Source organism: Scyliorhinus canicula, chromosome 16, assembly GCF_902713615.1.
Source record: "Scyliorhinus canicula chromosome 16, sScyCan1.1, whole genome shotgun sequence".
NCBI classification, from domain to species: domain Eukaryota; kingdom Metazoa; phylum Chordata; class Chondrichthyes; order Carcharhiniformes; family Scyliorhinidae; genus Scyliorhinus; species Scyliorhinus canicula.
This window is the reverse complement of record NC_052161.1, coordinates 52,908,959-52,928,680: the sequence shown is the minus strand read 5'-3', so window position 1 is coordinate 52,928,680 and position 19,722 is coordinate 52,908,959. Positions and strand designations below refer to the sequence as shown.

The 19,722-nt window shown below is 46.1% G+C and overlaps 1 protein-coding gene across 2 annotated transcripts in view; it reads left to right on the top strand.

Moving 5' to 3' along the window:
* LOC119951075 (coiled-coil and C2 domain-containing protein 2A-like) overlaps nt 1-18,691 on the top strand; it is a 610,180-nt gene extending 591,489 nt beyond the window's left edge. For both annotated transcript variants that reach the window (XM_038774117.1, XM_038774121.1), the window contains one exon: nt 17,854-18,691. In XM_038774117.1, the coding sequence (XP_038630045.1) occupies nt 17,854-18,042 (189 nt within the window). In that variant the 3' untranslated portion in view covers nt 18,043-18,691. The remainder of the gene's footprint in view (nt 1-17,853) is intronic.
* The last annotated feature ends 1,031 nt before the right edge of the window (nt 18,692-19,722 follow it).

Here is a 19,722-nt window from a genome sequence, read left to right as displayed (position 1 = left end):
GGTTTTCATTAGTATCTCTACAGGGTGTGAAAAATTACAGCTGGTGGTTACTGAAGATAAATTTTCGTCTCCACCGACTAGGTGCAGTGGCAGGTGACAAAAAAGGTGCTTTTTCTGCTAGCCATGATGGTAGGTTTCTGTGCCAAAACATCTGCGCTTCACTTCATTATATATGCATCAGGAAGGACACGGATCTCGTGGCGGATCAGGCTGTAATTTGCCTTTCCCACCGTACTCTAATTGGATCATCTTTCCGGGTGCCATATTTAAACGTCACTGTCCAGAGCCCAGGACTACTAAAAAAGAGAGACGGAATTCAAAATTAAGAAGACTAGTGGCCTAAGGTTTTGTGAAAGAATGCTGGGACTATTTCTGGCCTGAATGGAGGAATGCTGTCACCATTGCGGTTTGTGAGCAGGTGGCCAATGTGGTCAGTGCTAACTCAGCTCACAAGAGATCAGGCATCTAGCGTCAGAGAAGAAGAAAGATCTCACCTGTTCCACCAAGGTAAATCAACCTGATCCTCACTCTCAACTCACACTGTCACAAGCCCATCAGGCATTCATAGCTTAACAGTCCACAGGGATATTGCACAGTACCAGCACAAGGACATCACCACTCTCTTGAGCACCTTGACAATTCCATTGTTCTTACATAATGTGCAACTCGTGTTCTCAGCCCTTACCCACATCCATTCAACACCCACACAGGACAGACATTGTTACCATCTATCTTAACATCTTTATTGTTCCCAGTCCCTCCATTTTTCTGTATGCAGGACCAGCTTACCCACAACGAAACAGGGCGATCTCAGGTTTGTAAGGGATGGCAGAACTCAAGACCCTCACTCCATCTAAGGAGCGTGCTGACTTGAGAGGACTGGGACCATTCACTGATGGTGAGACCGGTGTCTCCCAACAGTAAAATCTCTGTATCAGTTCATGCTTCAGTCGACGATACTGTGAGTGCATTGTAATGTTGTTGATGATGTAACCATTCACTAATTATCTCATCTCTTTGACAGGTGCCAGTGTAAAATGCAGCAAGGTAATGGGAGTTAGCCCCTCAGCTCCAGCTCCCCCATAATCTCAGATGAGGATCTGAGGGCACACCAGTTGAAGACCTGGTACAGCATTTACATGCACCCTCCACCTAGTTCTCGAGCAGGCTTGGAGTCACAACCTGGTGAGCACAGGACTGCTAGAGGCAAAGGTACTGCTGAGTCCAGAACAGACAACTAGCCTCTGATAATGCAGATGTTGGAGCTGCAATGAGAGATGCGGGACTATCAGCCACAGTTTTCAGATTACAACGGACGATTGCAGAGCCTGCTTGTGTCCAGTCTGAGGTTTTAGCACCATGTACCATTAAAATGATGGCGGCCACCATTGAGACCCTAGTGCAGAACATTGGGCCTGCTGTACTCCAGGATTAGCACTCCATCACTGTAGGCATTGGTGGTATCCATCAATGGCTAAGTGAGATTGGGGATAGAGTACCTAAATTATCACTCCAGGTGCTCCTTCTCCTCAAGGAGTCAATCAAGGGCACACGGACACCCTTAGAGATGAAGACCAGCAAGAAGATACCCCTGGGCCATGCAGGAGTATCCAGCTGTTCCCTATTTCCTCCACCTTTGATCCCGTCAGCTGCAGCTCCACAGGCCAAAGAGTGTGCACCTGCCCCACAGCAGGCAACCCAAATCAGAGTGGGTCCTCCAGGCTTTGATCCTCCAAAGGACACCTGCCAAAGTCATCAAAGACAACAGAGGTGTCAGCAGGGATGGGAATTAGGGGAGAATTAGAGATTCAAAAGAGATGCATGTTCATGACTGGGAGGCATCTATTAGAGTATTGTGCTGACGAAGTGTTTGATGTACATTGTGTCTTGTTATGCTCTAAGTGTGGCATAAGCGGCTCCCTTGTGGTGCACTTGACAAAGGAAGGTTCAGACGTGGAGATAACTTCAACACGTTTATTAAACTATGTACACTTCTATTACTCGGGTTCGACACTACTGCTAATCCTACTATAGCTACCCAGACTGACTGACCAGTCTGCTACAATCCACATGGTGGGAGGGATATTGAATCAACCCTGTGTCTGTACTCACTGATTGTCTCCACTGGAAACAGGCAGATCATGTGTGTGATGTCCTTTATATATGGGTTGGTGTAATGCCGTCCAGTGGATGTGTCACCTCTGTGTGTATCGTGAATGCCCATTTGTCGTGTCCTATCTAACTGATCTATTGGTTGTGTGTGTGTGTGTGTGTGTGATGTCTCTGGTGCTCCCTCTAGTGTCTAACTAGTCTACATGTATTTACATTAACCCCTTGTGTATTTATAGTGATGCACATCACCACACATTGAAAGTGCAGGGTAACTGCAATCCTGCTTCATTCCCTGAGACTTTTGGATGACTGTCCTGAAGATTACCTTGCACTATAACCATTGAACTTGCATAGGCGATGGCCCCTAAATGGACATTAACCTCCTCAGGATGCTTGTCCGATTTCAGGCATACTGCCATGACTGAAAAGAGGATTACCATGGTGCTCCTGCCTCTTGTCGGTGCCATAGCGCGTAGGATGATGGAGAATTGATGGAAGAGGCTGCACCCTCTGAGGTGTGCTGAAAAATGGTCCTACAGTTACAAGCACTTTTCCAAAAGGCCACCTGCTCCTGAGGCTGCCTGACCTTTATAGGGTGAGAATATGATGATGCCAGAGTGAAGCTACTCATTCACAGATTGAAGTTGAGGGTTGAAATGAGAAGGACAGCAAATAGGAACGTGAGCCCAACATGGAGGGCACTGGTCAGTGGATCATAATAGCTTGTTGTCGTCATCTTCCTGGAATCTGGTGGCGATTAATGTTTCTTGTGCACGTCTGCTTCTTCTAAGCAATGTAATGGCCTCTGAACCTGATTCCTCAGCTTCCTTGCTATCATTACCCTCTGTCCACTTGATGACCTCCTCATCAGAGGAGAAATATAGCTCTTTCATCTATCATCTAGCAAAACATTTCCTCTTTGGAGTGCCAGGTTGTGCCATGATGATATGGGAGACCCTTTGGAGAGTGTATCACAGAGTGCCACCTGACCTGTCGACATATCCAAATTGCATCTTCAAGATGTTAATGCCTGTTCCATCAATAATTATGTTGGGTCATACACAGCATTATACTTTTCCTCAGAGATAACTTCTGGATGGTGGTCATCAACCATGCCTTTTGTGCGTAGCCTTTGCCACCGAGTAGCCATCCTTGGATGTACTGAGATCCCTCGAAGATTTGCGAGATCTACAATTGATTCAAGATGTATGAATCGTTGCAGCTTCCTGGGTATCTGGTGCATTCCTGCACAATGTGTTGTAGAACAACTACACTTTGAGAGTGTGGAACCTCTCCTGCTGATGTACTGGATTAGTTACTACCAGGGAGCTCTTTAAGTCACACGAGTACAATCAATAACACTCTGCAATCATAGGAATCTTGAAATAACAACAACGCTTAGTGCTCTGGCAGCCGAGTCAGCTTCATCATGAGAGAACTGCATGCAATTATGGACCTTGGTAAATAGAAGTCCATGACCTGCATGCACTTGTGAGTAGACGCTTGAGCGACCCCACAGAGGTCTCCAGTTAAGCCCTGGAAGGAGGCACTTGTGTAGAAGATCAGACTTTGAGGGCCACTGGCAATGGATGTCTTCCCAGTCTTTGTGGTTTCAACTCTTTCTGGAGAATGTGGCAGAAGTGACTGACCAGATCTTTAGACATGTGGATGCATCAACAGCTCGGTATCTCACTCATATGGAAGTATGACAAGCATCTTCTCTATTCTGTGATCTTGCAAAAGGTTAATGCTCAGCTTCTGGGAATAATGGGGGTCCTACTTTCCCATGCTCATCAGAGTGAGGCTCTTCCTTTTGGTGAGCTTGATACTGATGGGCCAATCATTTTTTTGTGTTGCCTGTATTCCAAGATGAACACAACATTTGATCCACTATCCATCTTTCTCTTGCTCTCCTCCCTGCAGGAACATCAAACAGAAACATGAGTGAGCATAGCCTATGAAGGTCATCTTTCTGTCACTGACTAGTAATTGACTAGTCAGTAACACCGATGGGTTACTTTCAGTATAGGTACTACATCTCCACTTAGTCCCTGGCAGCACGATTGCAGCCTTCAAAGTGTAAAACCTCCAAGCTGACCCTACTGTGATAATAATAATAACAACAATCTTTATTATTGTCACAAATAGACTTAAATTAACACTGTAATGAAGTTACTGTGAAAAGCCCCTTTTTGCCACATTCCGGCACCTGTTCGAGTACATAGAGGGAGAATCCAGAATGTCCAATTCACCTAACAGCATGTCTTTTGGGACTCATGGGAGGGAACCGGAGGACCCAGAGGAAACCCACGCAGACTCAGGGAGAATGTGTAGGCTCAGCACAGACAGTGACCCAAGCCAGGAATCAAACCTGGGACCCTGGCTCTGCAAAGCAACAGTGCTAACCTCTGTGTTACTGTGCCACCCATATAAGAGTGCTTTCAACAGGCACATGGATCTGAAAGAGTTCTGGCAGGCCCTGGAAGCCACAGGCAGTGCACTCTGCAGCTGTATCGGTAATGATGCATTTTCACAGACTCCATTAGTGAATAAAAAAAGGATTTATTAAGAAGAAATGTATCATCTCCCACAATGGTCTCCATGCCTGAGAGGACCAACCTTGGGGAGACTCCCTACTCTGGGGCGAAATTCTCCGACCCCACGCAGGGTCGGAGAATAGGCGGGAAGCGGCGTTATTTCCGCTCCCGCAGGTTTTGTAATTCTCCCGCCGGTCAAAAACCGGCGTTGTGCAAATCCCGCCGGCAACCTGTGAAAACAGCTGGCGCCGGCGGGATTTCATTTGTTAAAAAACTTACACAAATCTCCGGCCCGGATGGGCCGAAGTCCCGCCGCTGGGAGGCCTTCTCCCGCCGCCGAGGTTTAAACCACCTCTGAAACGGCGGGCTCAGCGGCGCGAGCGGGCCCCCGGGGTCCTGGGGGGGCGGGGAGCGATCGGACCCGGGGGGGGTGCCCCCACGGAGGCCTGGCCCGCAATCGGGGCCCCCCGCTCACTCTGCGGGGCAGTGCCGTGGGGGCACTCTTTCTCCTCCCGCTCCGCCACGGCCTCTGCCATGGCAGACGCGGAGGAGAACCCCGCATCGCGCATGCGCCGACCGCCGAAAGCCTTTCGGCCAGCCCCGCTTCCGACGGCGCCGGGTGTTTGCGCCAGTCTTCTGGTGCAAACTGCTCCGGCGCGGGGCTGGCCCCCAAAGGTGGGGAGAATTCCCCACCTTTGGGGAGGCGCGACCCCTGAGTGGTTGGCGCCACTCCCCTACGCCGGCACCCTCCGTCACGCCGGGTAGGGGAGAATCCAGCCCCTGGAATCCCTATTGGTCACCCAGGCCAGGTGACTCTTACTCTGCTGTGTTTCCCTTAAAGGGGCAGTCATTGCAGTATCCTTTGGCTTACACAGCAGACCAACCACCCAGTGAGGGAATTCAGTTTTTTTTAATGGGGGTTCCCCCATCTCTGAACGTGTCAGTTGCAACATTCCGATGTTCTGTGGACAATTAGGGGCCTCACGGTAGCATGGTGGTTAGCATAAATGCTTCACAGCTCCAGGGTCCGAGGTTCGATTCCCGGCTGGGTCACTGTCTGTGTGGAGTCTGCACGCCCTCCCCCTGTGTGCGTGGGTTTCCTCCGGGTGCTCCGGTTTCCTCCCACAGTCCAAAGATGTGCGGGTTAGGTGGATTGGCCATGCTAAATTGCCCGTAGTGTCCTAATAAAAGTAAGGTTAAGGGGGGGGTTGTTTGGTTACGGGTATAGGGTGGATACGTGGGTTTGAGTAGGGTGATCATGGCTCGGCACAACATTGAGGGCCGAAGAGCCTGTTCTGTGCTGTACTGTTCTATGTTCTATGTACTGTTCTATGTTCTAATAAACATCTGTAGTTTATCCCTTTTTGTTTGGCTCATTCTTCAAATGAGGATCTCGCACAGATGGGTTATTGTAAGCTGAATCATGTTTAGTCTTGCATGAATGCACTTTAACAGTTAAGGCTCCTTATTCCTTCCATTGTTATAAATTGCTCCCAACATGTCTCAGCCATGCCTTCCTTTCATGAGGGAATACAGATTTCAGTTGTGTGCCCCTTCAGTCAGCCCACATGTGCAGTGGTCAATCCTCCCACCTGTCCAGAAAGCCCTCCCCTGCAGTTTCTTTATACTTTCATTTTTAATTGCAACATACCTCCAAGTTGGAAAATGGTGGTACACAGATTCCACCCTGTGACTATGGAAATCACTCCTATCATTCTCGAGGAGCATAATGTTCAGATTACAGTCCCTCTGATCACTTGGTCCCATTGTCATAGTGGTGGATTATCTCTAAACCCTTTGATATTGATTGCCAATACTCCATGTAGATTGGACCCCTCCCAATCTTGCAGTTTATTGCACAATCACATATAGAAATCATCAAATGATTGTACCTACATTATCTGATCCCGATCTGCAGATGTCCTCCCTGACTGGGGAGTAGGCACTCCCAATGAACTTGCGGACACATCCAGAGTGAGACACATCGAAGAGTGAGTTTAGGAGCTGGGAATTTGAAGCTAGGTGGGAATTCAAGGCAGGGTATGAGGTGGTATTTTTTATCCCTTGATTTTTATCCCTCTAACTTACATTGAGAGGCCTTGCCCTGCTGCAGGTGACTACAAGGGAGAGAGCTGATTGGTGAGTAGCAGGTAAGGCAGGCACATCCTTCATATCGGGTGTGGAGCTGGGGGGCAGAAATCCAGTGTGCAGTCTTGGAAGGTAAATGTTAATTGTATCTGTGTCTCTGAGCAGGAGAAATCCGGAGTGCAGTCTTGGAAGGTAAATGGTATTTGTGTCTGTGCCTCTCAAACAGGAGAAATCCGGAGTGCAATCTGGGAAGGTGAATGGTATTTGTGTCTGTGCCTCTGAGCAGGAGAAGTTCAGAGTGCAATCTGGGCAGGTAAGTGGTATTTGTGTCTGTCTCTGAGCAGGAGAAATCCGGAGTGCAGTCTGGGAAGGTAAATGGTATTTGTGTCTGTGCCTCTCAAACAGGAGAAATCCGGAGTGCAGTCTGGGAAGGTAAATGGTATTTGTGCCTGTGCCTCTCAAACAGGAGAATTCCGGAGTGCAGTCTGGTAAGGTAAGTGGTATTTGTGTCTGTGTCACTGAGTGGGAAAAATCCAGAGAACAATCTCGGAAGGTAAGTTATATTTGCATCTGCCTCTGTGTCTCTGAGCAGGAGAAATCCAGAGAGCAATCTGGGAAGATAAGTGATATTTGTATATTTGTCTCTGTGTCTCTGCGCAGGAGAAATCCAGAGTGTAGTCTGGTAAGGTAAGTGGTATTTGTGTCTGTGCCTCTGACCAGGAGAAGTTCAGAGTGCAGTTTGGGAAGGTAAGTGGTATTTGTGTCTGTGTCTCTGACCAGGAGAAGTTCAGAGCGCAGTTTGGGAAGGTAAGTGGTATTTGTGTCTGTGCCTCTGACCAGAAGTTCAGAGTGCAGTTTGGGAAGGTAAGTGGTATTTGTGTCTGTGTCTCTGACCAGGAGAAGTTCGGAGTGCAGTCTGGGAAGGTAAAGGGTATGTGTGTCTGTGTCTCTGACCAGGAGAAGTTCAGAGTGCTGTCTGGGAAGGTAAAGGGTATGTGTGTCTCTCTGAGGAGAAATCCGGAGTGCAGTCTAGGAAGGTAAATGGTATTTGTATATTTGTCTCTGTGTCTCTGCGCAGGAGAAATCCAGAGTGCAGTCTGGTAAGGTAAGTGGTATTTGTGTCTATGTCTCTGAGCAGGAGAAATCTGGAGTGCAATCTGGGAAGGTAGGTGGTATTTATGTCTGTGTCTCTGAGCAGGAGAAGTTCAGAGTGCAGTCTGGGAAGGTAAGAGTATTTGTGTCTTTGTCTCTCTTTGTGTCTCTGAGCAGGAGAAATCCGGAGTACAATCTGGGAAGTTAAGTGGTATTTGTGTCTGTGTGTCTCTCTCTCTGAGGAGAAAACCGGAGTGCAGTTTGGGAAGGTAAGTGGTATTTGTGTCTGTCTCTGAGCAGGAGAAATCAGGACTGCACTCTGGGAAGGTAAGTGGTATTTATGTCTGTGTCCTTGAGCAGGAGAAATCCGGAGTAGTCTGGGTAGGTAAGTGGTATTTGAGTCTGTGTCTCTGAGCAGGAGAAGTTTGGAGTGCAGTCTGGGAAGGTAAGTGGTATTTGTGGCTGTGTCTCTGAGCAGGAGAAGTTTGGAGTGCAGGCTGGGTAGGTAAGTGGTATTTGTGTCTGTGTCTCTGAGCAGGAGAAGTTTGGAGTGCAGCCTGGGAAGGTAAGTGGTATTTGTGTATGTGTCTCTGAGCAGGAGAAATCAGGACTGCACTCTGGGAAGATAAGTGGTATTTATGTCTGTGTCTTTGAGCAGGAGAAATCCGGAGTAGTCTGGGTAGGTAAGTGGTATTTGTATCTGTGTCTCTGAGCAGGAGAAGTTTGGAGTGCAGTCTGGGAAGGTAAGTGGTATTTGTATCTGTGTCTCTGTGTCTGTGTCTGTGCCTCTCTTTGTGTTTATAAATTGTTGGGGGGGGGGGCTTAGGGGGAGGGGGAACGACTGAGCAGTGACATCACAGTAAATTTGTGAGCTAATTGGCTGGTAGGGAATCTATTAAATTTGTGAAAAAAAAATTGAAAAACTAATTAATTAACTACATAGAGGAGTAACTAAAACTGAGGGCAGAGATTAGTATTTAGCATTTAATTTTACAATCAAAATCTAGCACCTGGGACCATATAGTTGATTCTAACATTATCTAATAAAATTTAAGTATTTATTTTAAATTAATTAACTAGTGCTTAAGTGTCACTCAGCGGGGTGCAGTGCTCTAACTGTGAGATGTGGAAGATCCGTAATGCTTCCAGTGTTCCGGTTGACTTTGTCTTCAGGAAATATAACAAATGGCATCTCCTCACAGACCACGTGGTTCGGTGGAGCATCAGTTGTATGCATTTAGGAGAATGCAGGTAGCATAAAGTGTCATTGATAGGAGTTATAGAGATGTGTCACACCCAAGGTGCAGGCAGACAGATGGGTGACTGTTAGAAAGGGCAGGCAGTCGTGCAGAAGTCCCCTGTGAATATCTACCTCCTCCTCTCTAACAAGGAGGGTTTAAACTAAAATGCCAGGAGGTTGGGCACCTATGCAAAGAGTCACAGAAAGAGGGAGCAAGGACAAAAGCAAAATGTAGAAAAGTGAATAAGAAAAGTGATAGGTGGAGAAACCAAGGACAAAATTCAAACAGGGCAGTAGAGAAAAATATTGGGAGCAAGACAAGCATTATGAAAAAGACAAACTTAAAGGCTCTGTGCCTTAATGCACAGAGAATTTGCAAAGTGGATGAACTAATCGCGCAGATAGATATAAATGGGTATGATATAATTGGGATTACGGAGCATGGCTGCAGGGTGAACAGGGATGGAAACTGAAAGTCCCAGGGTTCTCAGTATTTAGGAAGGACAGGCAGAAAAGAAAAGGTGGTGGTGTGGCACTGCTGGTTAAAGAGCAAATTAACACAACAGTGAGAAAGGATATTAGCATTGACAATGTGGCATCTGTATGGGTAGAGTTGAGAAATACCAAGGGACAAAAACATAAGTGGGTGTCCCCAAACTGCACTGGTGAGGTTGGGAATGGCATTAAACACGAAATTCATGATGCATGTAATGAGGGAATATCGGTGATCATTGGTGATTTTAATCTTCACATAGATTGGGTAAATCAAATTAGCCACAATGCCGTGGAGGAGGAATTCCTGGAGTGTATACAGGATGGTTTTCTTGACCAATATGTGGAGGAACCAACTAGAGAGCAGGCCATCTTAGACTGTGTGATGAGAAGGTAATTATTGTCAATCTGGCTGTACAAGACCCCTTGGGGATGAGTGACCATAACATGATAGAATTTTTAATCAAGGTGGAGAGTGAAGTAGTTGATTCGGAGACTAGGATGCTAAATCTTAATAAAGGGAACTATGAGGATACAAGGTGGTGAGTTGGCCTTAATAGATTGGCGAGAGTTACTTAAAGGGATCACAGTGGATAGACAATGGCAAACATTCAAGGAAAGCATGGAGGAACTACAGCAACTGTTCATTCCTGTCTGGCACAAAAGCAAAGAGTGTAAGAGGGCCAATCCATGGCTTACAAAGGAAGTTAGAAATAGTATCCGATCCAAGGAAGAAGCATACAGATTGGCCAAGAAAAATAATAGGTCTGAGGATTGGGAGCAGTTTAGAATTCAGCAAAGAAGGACAAAGGGATTGATTAAGAAGGGGAAACTACAGTACGAAAAGAAGCTTGCAGGGAACATAAAGACTGACACTAAGAGTTTCTACAGATGTGTGAAGAGAAAAAGATTGGTAAAGAGAAATGTAGGCCCACTACAGACAGAAACAGGGGAATGCATAATGAGGGACAAAGAAACGGCTGAGCAATTAAATACATACTTTGGTTCTGTCTTCACAAATGAGGACACAAATCAGATCCCAGGAATGTTGGAGAATGAAAGGTTTAGTGAGGGGGAAGAACTGAGGGAGATCAATATTAGTAGTGAAATGGTGCTGGGAAAACTGATGGGATTGAAGGCAGATAATCCCCAGGGCCTGAGAATCTGCATCCCAGAGTGCTTAAGGAGGTGGCTCTGGAAATAGTGGATGCATTGGTGGTCATCTTCCGGCATTCTATAGACTCTGGAACTGTCCCTGCAGATTGGAGGGTAGCTCATGCCACTCCGATATTCAAAAAGGGAGGTAGAGAGAAAGCAGGCAATTATAGACCAGTAAGCCTAACAACGGTAATGGGGAAAATGCTTGAATCCATTATCGAGGACTTTATAACGGAATTTAGAAAACAGTGGAAAGGATCCGTCAGAGTCAGCATGGATTTATGAAGGGAAAATCATGCTTGACAAATCTGTTGGAATTCTTTGAGGAGGTAACCAGTACAGTCGACAAGGGGGAGCCAGTCGATGTGGTATATTTGGACTTTCAGAAGGCATTTGACAAAGTTCTGCATAACAGATTATTGTGCAAAATTAAAGCGCATGGGATTGGGGGAAATGTATTGCAGTAGATAGAAAACTGGTTGGCAGAGAGGAAACAAAGAGTAGGGATTAATGGCAGGCAGTAACCAGTGGGGTACCACAGGGATCGGTGCTGGGACCCCAGCTATTCACAATATATATATTAATGATTTGGATGAAGGAACAAAATGTAACATCTCAAAGTTTTCAGATGATATCAAATTAGGTGGGAGGGTGAATTGTGACGAGGATGCAGGGATCTTACATCAAGATCTGGACAGGTTGGGTGAGTGGGCAAATCAATGGCAGATGCAGTATAATTTGGATAAGTGTGAGGTTATTCATTTTGGAAACAAAAACAGGAAGGCAGATTATTACCTGAATGGTTGTAAATTGGGTGAGGGGAGTGTGCAGCGGGACCTGGGTGTCCTTGTGCACCATTCGCTAAAGGTAAGCATACAGGTGCAGCAGGCATTAAAGAAGGCTAATGGTATTGAAGTTAAAACTCACCACTATTCTTAGAATTCCCCCTATACCAAAAAAGGGTCGATATTCTAAATGGTGAACAGGGATTCTCACTCCCTGACTTCGATGCAGGCTTCGGTGGGTGCTATTCAGGTCAAACTATATTTTCAAGTTATCCCCCGGTATAACCCATACCTTCACCGAAGAATTTTACCTACTTACCCCTTAGTAGCATCGATGTCCTGGGTCCTGCGTTGCTAAGTAAGTAAAGTAGGCTAATAACCACTGTTTCAGGTTAAAACTTTTAAGTTATTTTATTATTATTATTTTTTTTTTTAAAGCTGTAAACACTTTCTTAACAGAAAGGTAAAAAGATCTTGCTTCTGGGTCCTTCCTGTTGGTTGAAGGGACCTTCAGGCCCACCTTGACAATCAATCTTCTTTAAAATCTGGTCTTCTTGAGATGTATTCGCTGGTGAACTCGGTTGGTGTGTCCTATCCTTCCCATGTACCGAGCTGTGAGAGCTGGCTCTGGCTCTGCTGGCTATCCCCTTTCTTCGGGTCTATATTCTCTTTCGAAGAGTTACTAAGTTTTAACGACTTTATTGTAAATAAGCTTGTTTCAATTTGATAGTTAAAAAGTATCTTTGATGTAAACATTTTAATACCACTAATTATTCATTTTGGGCATAACGTCTCCTCTCAGATCTGATTAAAAAATGCTTTGGTTTCAATAGTTAACTTTTATTTCTGTGATTTCGAATCGTTTAATTTTCCAATTGTCCCCAGCTCATAACGTTGCCTTTGATTTTGACTTTAAATTATGTCTCTCGTAGACAGGTCGTCTCCAATTTTCTTTTAATTGACTTGATGTTCGTAGAATTTTACACTTTAGAATTGACACCAAATTCGACTGAGCATCATCCATCCTTTCCAGCTGTTTACTAAGAGAGTTTATTTCAATTAAGGTGTGAAACTTTGCTTTTAGCTGTATGCTAAAATTTAACTTGGTTATGACTTGAAAGACCTGCCTGCTTTAAACATTCGTCACTTAATTCAATTGAAACTCTCATCCATGCTTTTCAAGATGCTTCCTGAGATAGTTACATTCCATGAAGGTGTGAGCCATTGTTTTAGCTTACCACATGAAACCTGTGTGTTTGATAAGCCTGCTTGTGAGCAAGAATCTTCATTTTATAATCCTGCTCTTTGCAGCTGATATTAACCTTTTGTGGGATCTTTCCCTGTATCCTCTCAGACCAGATATTGCCATACTTCCATGTTTCAAATGACATATTTTGCTGTATTTTCAATTACAGTATGTTGGCCTTCATTGCAAGAGGTTTCGAGTACAGAAGCAGGGATGTGTTGCTGCAATTGTACAGTGCCTTGGTGAGGCCACACTTGGGAGTATTGTGTGCAGTTTTGGTCTCCTTCTCTGAGGAAGGATGTTCTTGCTCTCGAGGGAGTGCAACAAAGGTTTACCAGACTGATTCCAAGGATGGCGGGACTGTCATATGAAGAGAGATTGACTAGGTTGGGATTGTTCTCGCTGGAGTTCAGAAGAATGAGGGGGATCTCATAGAGACTTATAAAATTCTAACAGGACTAGACAGTGTAGATGCAGGGAAGATGTTACCAATGATAGGTGTGCCCAGAACCAGGGGTCACAGCCTGAGGATTCAGGGTAAACCATTTCAAACACAAATAAGGAGACATTTCTTCACACAAAGAGTGGTGGGTTTGTGGAATTCATTGCCACAGGAAGTAGTTGATGCTAAACCTTTCAATATATTCAAGAGGCGGCTGAATATAGCACTTGGGTAGAATGGGATCAAAGGCTATGGGGAGAAAGCAGGATTAGGCTATTAAGTTGGATGATCAGCCATGATCGTGATGAATGGCGGAGCAGGCTTGAAGGGCCAAAAGTCCCTCCTCCTGCTCCTATCTTCTATGTATCTATGCAATACCATTTTGGATACTGTAGGGGGGATAGCCAATCAGTGGAAACAACAGCAGCCAGAACAAAGGCACCACAACTGACTGTTGCTTAGCAGGGGAGGGCAAAGTGCAGGAGAGTGATAGTTATAGGAGACTCTATAGTAAGGGGCAGAGATAGGCGCTTCTGTGGATGTGAAAGATACTCCAGGATGGCATCTTGCCTCCCTGGTGCCAGGGTCAAGGATGTCTCTGAACGAATACACGGCATTCTGAAGGAGGAGGGTGAACAGCCAAAGGTTGTAATACACATAGGTACTAATGACATAGGCAGGAAGAATGATGAGGTCTTACAGAAGGAGTTCAGGGAGTTAGACAGTAAGCTAAAAAGCAGGACCTCTAGGGTTGTAATCTCAGGAATACCCCCAGTGCCATGTGCCAGTGAGGCTAGGAAATAGGAGGATTATGCGCTAAATATGTGGCTAAACTGGTGGTGTAGGAGGGAGGGTTTCAGATTTCTGGACGGCTGGGATCTCTTCCAGGACAGGTGTGACCTGTAGAAGATGGACGGGTTACATCTAAACTGGAGGGGCACCGATATTCTGGATGTGAGGTTTGCCAGTCACTCAGGAGGATTTAAACTAGGGACTTCTATAAACAGGATGGTCTTCACCTGAACCAGAGGGGTACCAATATCCTGGGGGGGGAGATTTGCTAGTGCTCTTCGAGGGGGTTTAAACTAATTCATCAGGGGGATGGGAACCTAAATTGTAGTCCCAGTGTACAGGATGTTGAGAGTAGTGAGGTCAGGGATAGGGCTAAAAGTTCGAAAGAGGGCACTGGCAAGCAAGACGCTGGTTTGAAGTGTGCCTACGTCAACGCCAGGAGCATCCGGAATAAGGTGGGTGAGCTTGCAGCATGGTTTGGTACCTGGGATCTCGATGTTGTAGCGATTTCGGAGACATGGGTAGAGCAGGAACAGGAATGGTTGTTGCAGGTTCCAGGATTTAGATGTTTCTGTAAGAACAGAGAAGATGGTAAAAGAGGGGGGGTGCGGCATTGTTAATCAAAGAAAGTATTACGGCGGTAGAAAGGACGTTTGAGGACTCGTCTTCTGAGGTAGTGTGGGCCGAGGTTAGGAACAGGAGAGGAGAGGTCACCCTGTTGGGAGTTGTCTATAGACCTCCGAATAGTTCCAGAGATGTAGAGGAAAGGATTGCAAAGATGATTCTCGATAGGAGCGAGAGTAACAGGGTAGTTGTTATGGGGGACTTTAACTTTCCAAATATTGACTGGAAATACTATAATTCAAGTACTATAGATGGGTCAGTTTTTGTGCAGTGTGTGCAGGAGGGTTTTCTGACACAGTATGTAGACAGGCCAACAAGGGGCGATGCCACATTGGATTTGGTACTGGGTAATAAACCCGGCCAGGTGTTAGATTTAGATGTAGGTGAGCACTTTGGTGATAGTGATCACAATTCGGTTATGTTTACTTTAGTGATGGGCAGGGATAGGTATATACCGCAAGGCAAGAATTATAGCTGGGGAAAGGCAATTATGATGCTATTCGGCAAGATTTAGGATGTATAGGATGGGGAAGGAAACTGCAGGGTACAATTGTGAAACTGATAGGTACAATCGAAATGTGGAGCTTTTTCAAGGAACAGTTACTGCGTGTCCTTCATAAGTATGTACCTGTCAGGCAGGGAGAAAGTTGTCGAGCAAGGGAACCGTGGTTTACTAAGGAAGTTGAAGAGGAAGAAAAAGGCTTATGTTAGGATGAGACATGAAGGCTCAGTTAGGGCACTTGAGAGTTACAAGTTAGCCAGGAAGGACCTAAAGGGAGAGTTAAGAAGAGCAAGGAGAGGACACAAAAAGTCGTTGGCGGATAGGATCAAGGAAAACCCTAAGGCTTTCTATAGGTATATCAGGAACAAAAGAATGACTAGAGTAAGATTAGGGCCAATCAAGGATAGTAGTCAAAAGTTGTATGTGGAATCAGAGGAGATAGGGGAAGTGTTAAATGGATATTTTTCGTCAGTGTTTACACTGGAGAAAGACAATGTTGTCGAGGAGAATACTCAGGTACAGTCGACCAGGCTTGATGGGATTGAGGTTCAAAAGGAGGAGGTGTTAGCAATTTTGGAAAGTGTAAAACTAGATAAGTCCCCTTGGCTAGATGGAATTTATCCTAGGATTCTCTGGGAAGCCAGGGAGGAGATTGCAGAGCCTTTGTCCTTGATCTTTATGTCGTCTTTGTCGACAGGAATAGTGCCGGAAGGCTGGAGGATAGCAAATGTTGTACCCTTGATCAAGAAGGGGAGTAGAGACAACCCTGGTAATTATAGACCTGTGAGCCTTACTTCGGTTGTGGGTAAAATGTTGGAAAAGGTTATAAGAGATAGGGTTTATAATCATCTTGAAAAGAACAAGTTTTGTGAAGGGTAGGTCATGCCTCACAAACCTTAGAGTATTTTGAGAAGGTGACCAAACAGGTGGATGAGGGTCAAGCGGTTGATGTGGTGTATATGGATTTCAGTAAGGCGTTTGATAAGGTTCCCCACGGTAGGCTATTGCAGAAAATAAGGAAGTATGGGATTGAAGGTGATTTAGCGGTTTGGATCAGTAATTGGATAGCTGAAAGAAGACAGAGGGTGGTGGTTGATGGCAAATGTTCATCCTGGAGTTCAGTTACTAGTGGTGTACCGCAAGGATCTGTTTCGGGGCCACTGCTGTTTGTCATTTTTATAAATGACCTGGAAGAGGGTGTAGAAGGATGGGTTAGTAAATTTGCAGATGACACGAAGGTCAGTGGAGTTGTGGATAGTGCTGAAGGATGTTATAGGATACAGAGGGACATAGATAAGTTGCAGAGCTGGGCTGAGAGGTGGCAGATGGAGTTTAATGCGGAAAAGTGTGAGGTGGTTCACTTTGGAAGGAGTAACAGGAATGCAGAGTACTGGGCTAATGGCAAGATTCTTGGTAGTGTAGATGAACAGAGAGATCTCGGCATCCAGGTACATAAATCCCTGAAAGTTGCCACCCAGGTTAATAGGGCTGTTAAGAAGACTTATGGTGTGCTAGCCTTTATCAGTAGGGGGATTAAGTTTCAGAGCCACGAGGTCATGCTGCAGCTGTACATAACTCTGGTGCGGCCGCTCCTGGAGTACTGCGTGCAGTTCTGGTCACCACATTATAGGAAGGATGTGGAAGCTTTGGAAAGGGTTCAGAGGAGATTTACTAGGATGTTGCCTGGTATGGAGGGAAGGTCTTACGTGGAAAGGCTCAGGGACTTTAGGTTGTTTTCGTTAGAGAGGAGAAGGCTGAGAGGTGACTTAATAGAGACATATAAGATAGTCAGAGGGTTATATAGGGTGGACAGTGAGAGTATTTTTCCTCGGATGGTGATGATCAACACGAGGGGACATAGCTTTAAATTGAGGGGTGGCAGATATAGGACAGATGTCAGAGGCAGTTTCTTTACTCAGAGAGTAGTAGGGGTGTGGAACGCCCTGCCTGCAACAGTAGTAGACTCGCCAACTTTAAGGGTGTTTAAGTGGTCACTGGATAGACATATCATGGATGAAAATGGAATAGTGTAGATCAGATAGGCTTCAGATGGTTTCACAGGTCAGCGCAACATCGAGGGCCGAAGGGCCCGTACTGCGCTGTAATGTTCTATGTTCTAAACTAGTATGGCAGAGGGGTAGTAACCAGAGTGTTAGCTTAGAAGGTGTAATAACTGAAGGGGAAATAGAGAACAAAGATAAGAAAACAACATCACCCTGTCTGCTCAAACCCAGTGGTTTGAAGTGTCTTTGTTTCAACACCATATTGGATTGTGAACGAAAGTCTTGCTTCTGAACACTTCTTGAATTCTCTGCTGTTGCCTACACAGCCTGGCACTGAGCCAGAGAAGCCGTGAGCACAGCACGATGCAAGGTGCATACCTGAAAGTCATGAGTGAAGTGCAGTTCACAAGGTGCATGCCCTATATTGGATTGTGAACAAAACTGGTCTAATTAGACGCTGGTGTGACCTAGATGAGGAGTGGAGGCAGGATTCTGACATGTTGCCATTAAAGTCGTGAATGGACAATCTATGTCTTCTTGCGCTGATGTAAAACAGATTTTGAACTTCCTCCACATTTTCTGTTCCTGCCCACCATGATGGGACTGGAAAATCCCACCCTAAGAGTGTGATATAGGTTTGGTGGTAACATATTTTGGCTGAACTTAATATTTTGATTTATGAAGTACCTGATTCAGTCATCCACTATGACAGTTGATATATTTTTTAACTTCTTCCACAGGTTTCAGGATTTCCACTCCAGATGCGCTATTCAAAGTTGGAAGCAATATTTGATAAAGTCTACAGTACTGGTATTCATAATATAGAAATCCCTAATGTGGAGTTTGCTGTTGCAGTGTATATTTATCCATACCCTAACAATGTATTATCAGTGTGGATCTATGTAGCATCTTTGGTTCATGATACATAAAAATAACTTGGCTATATTTTCTAAATTACAAGTTGTGCTTAACTTTTTCCCTTTACATATAAAACATAGAACAGTCTTGATATGTTGACCAAATTGTTGATATGAACTCCCTGTTAGTTGATGTTGAATGTAGAATTTTTAGGAACTGGAAAGGGATTTCCTGTGACAAGCCTGTGATTATTGATAGATTAAACCCACTAAAATCAAATTTTTACCCAACCTTCACCTTGAACTCAGTTTACACTCTGCTTCATTGTATTTCCCTGTTACTACTATTTAGCAGATGCACAAACCTTGCCTTCACCAACCTTTGTGCTCAAACTCTCATGTCAACTAAATAGGAGCTGAAACACCAACAGCTCCTGCCCCAGAGGTAGTCTGGGAGGTAGTGGGGTTCCATTTAATTGGGTGGGAAGGAGCAGTGTCTAGACCCTGTTGACTTCCCAACTCACCTAGATTAAGTTCAAGGCAGGATGGCCAATGGATGACCTTCCAGCTCGGAAACGAATTGAGGCCCTTTAGTGGCCTCGTTCTGCTGTCACAGGTAGTGGTAGGTGAGGGTTATGGCATGTGTGTAACCAACTAGGTAGTTTCTGGCAAGTATGCCTATGACCTGGTTGGGAGAATTTTGGGGGGGGGGGGGGGGGGGGGGGAGGCAGATGATGAGGTTTCCTTCCTACTTGGGCAGTCCACAACCAGTGGAGAGATATGGGCCTGCAAGTGAAGACCCCTGTCTGACCCGAATACTAACTCCCACTGACTGGTCTCAGTAAGCTCACCTTACTTACCTGATGCCGAAGGCTCCAACACTATCCCCTGCCTAGGCCCCATGTAGTTCCAGGAGTGGACACCACTCCCGATGGTGCTTCTAATACTGGACAGCTGCCAGCTCCTGGGCAGGAAATTCCAATCAGGTAAGTGCCTGAATGACACTAAACCGGGTTGAGGAGGCCAGGAATGGCTGCAGGGGGGTTGCCTCTGGCTCTCTAAATCAGTGGACTATTCTACTGCCACAAGCATTGAATTGTACACTATGGGCGAAATTCTCCCCCCCCCCCCACGACGGGTGGGAGAATAGCGGGAGGGCCTTCCCGACTTTTTTGACGCCCTCCCGCTATTCTCCCCCCCCGCCGAAATCCCGACACGAATCGCTGCCGCCGTTTTTTTACGGCCGGCAGCGATTCACAGCTGTTAGAAGGGCCGAAGTCCCAGCCCTTTACGACCTTTTTACGAACGGCAAACACACCTGGTCCTGCCGTTCGTAAAAACGTCGTGACCACCTGGAAAAAAATAACCATGGCACCGATTGGCACGGCAGTACCACGGCCGTGCCAAGGGTGCCATGGGCCCGCGATCGGTGCCCACCGATCGCGGGCAGCGGGCCCGATGCCCGCGCACTATTTGTCCTTCCGCCGCCCCGCAGTATCAATACGCGGGGCGGCTGAGGGGCAACCCGGACCGCGCATGCGCGGGTTTCGCGCAAAAACGCGATGACGTCACCCGCGCATGCGCGGGTGGAGTCTTCCCACCTGCGCATGCGCGGCTGACGTCATATGACGCGTCAGCCGGCGCTAAGTCCGACAAGCGGGCTTAACGATTTTCGTTAAGCCCGACTTGTCGGAGCCTCCGACGTCGGGCTGCTAGCCGCGACGGGGGACCAGAATCGGTCCCCCGTCGGGA